General features: G+C 36.1%; 1 protein-coding gene across 1 annotated transcript; it reads right to left on the reverse strand.

Annotated features, from left to right (window-relative positions):
* Positions 601-5,681, reverse strand: LOC109352360 (TBC1 domain family member 5 homolog A-like). The gene is made up of 5 exons (XM_019594316.1): positions 5,290-5,681; positions 4,338-4,435; positions 3,695-3,871; positions 1,233-3,088; positions 601-917 (listed from the first exon to the last, which is right to left on the reverse strand). Exons 1-5 carry the CDS (start codon positions 5,475-5,477, stop codon positions 768-770), a joined length of 2,469 nt encoding a protein of 822 aa, XP_019449861.1. The 5' UTR covers positions 5,478-5,681; the 3' UTR covers positions 601-767.

A 6,154-nucleotide genomic window follows, 5' to 3' on the forward strand; every position in this document is an offset into this window, starting at 1 on the left:
TTCGTTATTCATACTTTCTTAATTTTCAATGGAAAGTTCTATTTTCATAAGGAAAAGTCTAAAGACACATGTTTAAGAAATTCAACTTAATTTCCCAAATTATCCTTTTAACCAAACTCACATTCAACCCTTTCACCATGTCTCACACCCATTCCCTCCTTCCTCTTCACCAATTGTTGGCCCTATGCATTTCTCTTAGCCCATTATTGGCTCTATGTGTTTCTCTTCTTGAATAGAAGCTTTGGTTGGTGCATGAGTTTTGGGTGATGGAGGTTGAGTGTAAGGTTTTAAAACCCTAACATAATAAATTGGAGGGAAAAGAGTATTAACTAAAGTTTTAGCAGAAGCCTAATGTTAATGTTTTCGACATGCCAATTTGACACAATTTATGTGACTAAATTCGAAAAAATTAACCAATAAGGCGTTAGCCTAGTAGTGTAAGGCTTCGTTTGATCCTAGAAAGACCATTAGGTCAATGATTCGATTCCTGATGGCGATATTCGTTGGGAGGGATAGTCACACATCCCAAAAGAAAATAGTTCCTTAACCATAAGGTGAGGGATACCATTGGTGGTATAAGAAAAATGGAAAAAATTAAGATGAGACTAAAATAATATCTTTGCCTGCATTTATTTATGTAATCCAAATACAAGTATTTTTACATATTCATCTCAATTGATACTTGAAATGAAGTAGAAGAAACTCATTTTATTTCACTAAAGAATGGTAGCTACAAAATCTATATACATGTTAATACAAGATTCACCTCACATTTCAGACAAAATATTGCTAATTTTCCTAAGCTCCTTGAGAGCTGACATGGCAGTAACCTGGCCTTTGCCAACAAGAACATTCTTAGATAAGTTCTCCACTGAGGTTCCCTGGGACCTGTCTTGTTGGAAAACTGATTCAATTACCTGCACCACAAAAATAAAATCAAACCAAGGAAAAGGAACATACATCAACTTTAGTTCTAAAGCATTTTCATTCAGCTGAAAAAATTGCGACTCAATACATGAGGATCCCACCTAGAGGAGTATCTGGATGGTAGGTGTATGCAGTCTTACCTATCCTCGTAAGCGAAGATGTTATTTCCAGGAATTTCATTCAATTACTTTTCATAAATAAATTATCGGTAAAACGAAGGGGGAAACCTTCAAACTTTACATATCTTCACTCTATAGCGTGTCATTGAATTTGAAAGTGAGAGTGATAGTGGGAAAGAACTTTACCTGAATATGGTCAAGCATAGACTGTCCAATATTCTTCAAAGTGCCCATCATATTCTGGTCTACAGTATCTCCTTTGCAGGTAACTGAACTACCATGCGTATTTGTGGTAGAAGACGCCGGTGATGGAGTACTACTTTGATTGCTATGACTGTTGGCCGATTTTGCAGCGTCTGAAGCACCTCCTATTTTCTCAGAGATAAGTTCAACAGTATTCCGCCGGAACTTAAATAACCACTGGAATTTATTCTGTTTTCTTTCCTTAGGATCTATGGCTGGATTTGCTTCATTGTTGTCTTTGGACCCTTGTGTCTCAGGTATGTTAACAGGAGGAACAGAGATCAACACACATTGATCATTGAGGCTGGTTTGTGAAGATTCATTGGATTCATCTACGGATGAATTAGATGCAACGCTACTTTTCACCGAGGTAATTTCATGATCATTTGTCTCATTTGGAGGACTAGTCTGATCAGACAAGTCGTCCTCACTGCCTGCACTTCCACTTGGACATCTATCATCAGATGAGCAATTGTTGTCACCTTTACGGTTACCATCTTGTCGCTCTACTTCAACCGCTTTGGAAAGATTATCCTGCTGGCACAGGATTTCATGAGAGTTCGTTTGTTCTGTATCTTCTTCCGAGCCAAGTGCCTTACGAAGATCTTCTACCAAACTGCGCCTGACAGATGCCTTGGGTAACCTTTTCCCACCCTGAATCCTAGATGGAGGTGGATCAGACTCTGTTCTTCTCAAACTGAACTTCACCTTTTCTGTCCATCCCTTTTTACGAGTTGGAATCGATTTTTGTACATCATCTTGCTTATTTTCGTCAGTATTGTGGACGACTCTCCACTTTTCTTCCCAATAGCTATCTGGTAGCAAATTCAGAGGTGTTTTTGGAGACACGGATTCAGGTTGAAGAGTCACAGATCTCGGAAACGTTGATTTACCTTGGTGATGAGACCCTAGAAACAAAGGTGAAGAGGATGAAATATCGACACTTAATGCAAGAGCCTGCAAGGGTTTAGCCTTTTCTAGAAGTTTTTCAATATTAATGTCTTCAGGGAAGCTTAATAATCTCTGGAGACATTTTGTAGGATTTTCAGTTGCAAGGAGTGAAGATCTTAAATGAAGTAACATTGCTACGGCCATAGCCGAGATAAATGCTCCACGAGGTGAGTGTAAGATCCTGAACCCGCACTTGATGTCATCATTAGCACTTTTTTCCACTTTACTATTATTGTCTGATGCAAAGATCTCATCCCAGATGATCAAGAGGTTGTCAAGTGAAAATTCTCGTCCAAATAAAACTCGCAACCATCGGAGAGAGAAGTACTGGGGTTCAACCCCAAGATCCAGAAGATGGCTATGTAGAGATGAATCGACAAGAGATAACAAATGATATAATGCAGTCGAAGCTTCAATAACAGGAGGGAGGCCACTAAGGGACCCTGCTAAAGGAGACTGAGAGAAGAAATCGGCCGTTGCAACTGAACCATGGGTCATTAAAGCATCAAACATACAGTAAGCATCGTGTTCCATGAATTTCTCTGATAAAACAATACCAAGTTCACCTTCCGCTCCGTAAGCATCACTTAGCAATACAATGGTCTGTATCTCAGGATCAAGCTCATCAAGACTATTGACTTTCATTGCCTTTTCGTGGTAGCCAGTTTCATCCTCCACCGAGTCTTGAGATTTTCGAAAATCAAAGCTGTAACAAAGATCATTCTCTTGACATAAAAGGCCATCAAACCTGTCTGTGATGAGATCATCATAAAGCTTTCGAACTTCGGAAAGACGCCCCAGATCAACTTGCAGAACATAAAGCAGAGGAGCAAGTAATTCGTGCATTCCTATAAAATAAGTGAATGGAAGAAATTCATTAATGTATAATCAACTATTTTAATAACATAATACCAAAGCAAAACTAGTTATCTGAAAGCCCGGAAGCAGAACAAACGGAATTTAGTTTTACCAAATATTAGGTTTCTCAACAATTTTTTTGATGATAGAAGAACAGGGTTCTCAACAATTTAACCACCTAATTTTTTAGCTCTCCACTTGAATAATGAATTATCTAACAATAAAACATATAAAATTCAGCGATATCTTTGAGGATTTTGGAATGGTAATCAATGCAAAAGCAGTTAAGGACTTGTTGGCAATTCGCAGCAAGGAACTTAAGATAGAGAATGTATAAATTAAAGCCCAATCCTATTTCTCATAGACTAGGCATTCATGTTCTCCTTTAATGTTTAAACATGAGATCGACAACGGTTAAAGCGTATGACATCATTCTTTTGAATGTTGAAGTAAAGGTTTACTCAATTGGAACTGTACCTGGTTGGAGGAAAAAATAACCATCACAAAGCGCGAAAGCATATTCAATTTTCAAAATTAAGGTAAATTTACTTAAAGTTATGGATGATTTGCCGCGATTGCTTGGATGAGAAATTTACCTTGTCTATAACCACATTCTGGGTGCCTGAGACACCAAAGTAATAGAATGCGTCGCAACATGCCTTGGCATCCTGGCGTCTGGAAATAACTGCCATGCTCTGGGTATAAACGTGATAAATCCTGATCAACCATTCTCTCGAGCTCCGCACTGCGAAAAAAGCGACTCCATGTACTATCTGCATATAAAGGCCAAATCGTATTTACCAACGATAAAATTCAATTCATACCAGCAAGAGACAGAGGCCACCAATGGTAAGAAAGATAGAATTCCACCACAAGGACAACATATACAACAATTAGTTTTTCTCTTAATTACCCTCTGCCGTTTTATGTCACTAGTGCTTAGCTTAATCTTCTCACGGATTGAATTTCTAATAAGTTTTCAGGGAGCATGGCTATATTCTTCTAGAGCGACTTAAATTGTCATTTATTAAATCTTAGAAAAAATAAAAAGGTATATAATCCGGCAACTAAAATATACCATGTTATGATGCACTATTTAAGGTAACTGAGGAAAAATCATTCACATTATTGATATCTAATATGCTCTCTACTTTGTAGGAATTTAGGTAAGTATATTGGCTGAATCAGAGATCTGTAATTAGATCTATGACGGGGTGAGAAAACATACTTAACATTTACCTGGATTTTGTGAAAGTGGGTTGTCCATAACAAGATCGGCTGAACGACTTCTCGGAATATGTGGTTCAACCAGGAGGCGTCTTCTTAAACTGGCATACCTGAAAATATAAGTCATGGTTCATGATTAACAACTCATCTATAAAATGTCACAGAAACGCGAAAATAATAAATTAAGCAACCCTCGATTGACAAAAGAAGAAACAACGTAATCTTCTTTTCCTTTTTGCTGATCAAATTGTAAATACAATCTAGAGTAATGGCAGATACCACAATGAAGGGAAAACAAAACATATAGAATATATTGACTAAACTTCGACTTTATCTTTAACACTTAACAGAAAGGAATTTTTCCATTTTCTCAAATGAAAAGGCTAAAAATGTCATGTTTTTGTAACTGCATTCAAACAAAATCAGCATACTCTATTGTTATGCTCATCGCCATCAGTATCCCGAACCTGAAGTCACTTTTTAAGGTCCAATTATTTCGAGTCAAGCCGGAAGACCCATCAAAGAGGACAAAACTCCACCAAGACCTATTAATCAAACCCAAATCCATGACCTTACTCAATTGAACATGACTCTCCTTGCCCACTCAAACCAATTGGTGTTGAATTTAAGGAATACAAAGACAACATAAACTTAAGGAAATTCACATCATCATCATTAAAATCATCTCTCCCCCTCCTCCTAAAAATATATTTTAGTTCGGCCAGTATACGAGGCTCCCGCCCCCGCCTAGTAAAGTGCGGAGAGAATAAATGTATACAATCTTACGTTCGCAGGCAAAAAACTGCTTCCGGGATTCGAACACATACTTCCACGTCACAAAGTAAGCAATTTTATCTATTGCATCGAGACTTACCCTCTCCGAGTAAAAAATATTTTTGACTATAAAAAAATAATATTAAAATCAAAATTATAAAATAAAAACATTATTGTTGAACTGATTTACCTTCTTCTAGAATCAGCAGTGACTCGGCGAAGATTATCAAGGGAAGTTGAAGATGGCAAGACCCCAAGATTTATACGCCACTTCAACCCTCTAAGATCACCGAATCGTTGATTCTCCGATCTCAGTGAAACAGAGTCGGAGCTCAACGGCGGCGGCGGCGGCAACGGATCCATCGGAGCTAGCAACATGATTTTGAAGCAGTTCCTCAAAAACCCAATTGAGAAAAGATTACAACTTTACAAAAAAATATGAAAAATCAATGAAATTGAGTTTGAATTATTGCTTAGAAGTTAGAACTGTGGTGGGTTTCTATAGAACAAGAGAGATAAATGAAAAAGTGAGGGACACACAAAATAACATGTTTGTTTTTTTGTTCATAAGAAAATGTGAGTGATATTATTGGTGGATTGTGTTGTGTATTATTGTGGATGATTTTTTTCTTTTTTTGGTAATATTAAAAATATTATAACTGAAGAATTAATTTATTTTATGATGTATGATTGTTTCACCAATAATCTTTTACAATAAGTATTGTTTCAAGAAATTGAAGTTGATTAATTATTGTGAATGAATTTAATAAGTTAAGTTGTCTTATTCTATTAAAATTCTAACATCACTTTTTTTTTCTTTCTTTATCTTACTACAACTATTTTGTTTATCTTATAAAACAAAATTAGATACAATACCTTATAAACAATAAAGTAAGAAATAAATTATCTTGTGTGGCTAATAAAAATATAATATATGTATTGTTTTGTTTAGTTTTAGAAATCTTTTTTTATAAAAATTGGTAAATTATGACACATATTATAATTTTAGTGACTAATGAGATAACTTATCTTCTTGTATTATGAAATATTTTATT

This window comes from Lupinus angustifolius, chromosome LG07, assembly GCF_001865875.1.
Source record: "Lupinus angustifolius cultivar Tanjil chromosome LG07, LupAngTanjil_v1.0, whole genome shotgun sequence".
Lineage (NCBI taxonomy): Eukaryota > Viridiplantae > Streptophyta > Magnoliopsida > Fabales > Fabaceae > Lupinus > Lupinus angustifolius.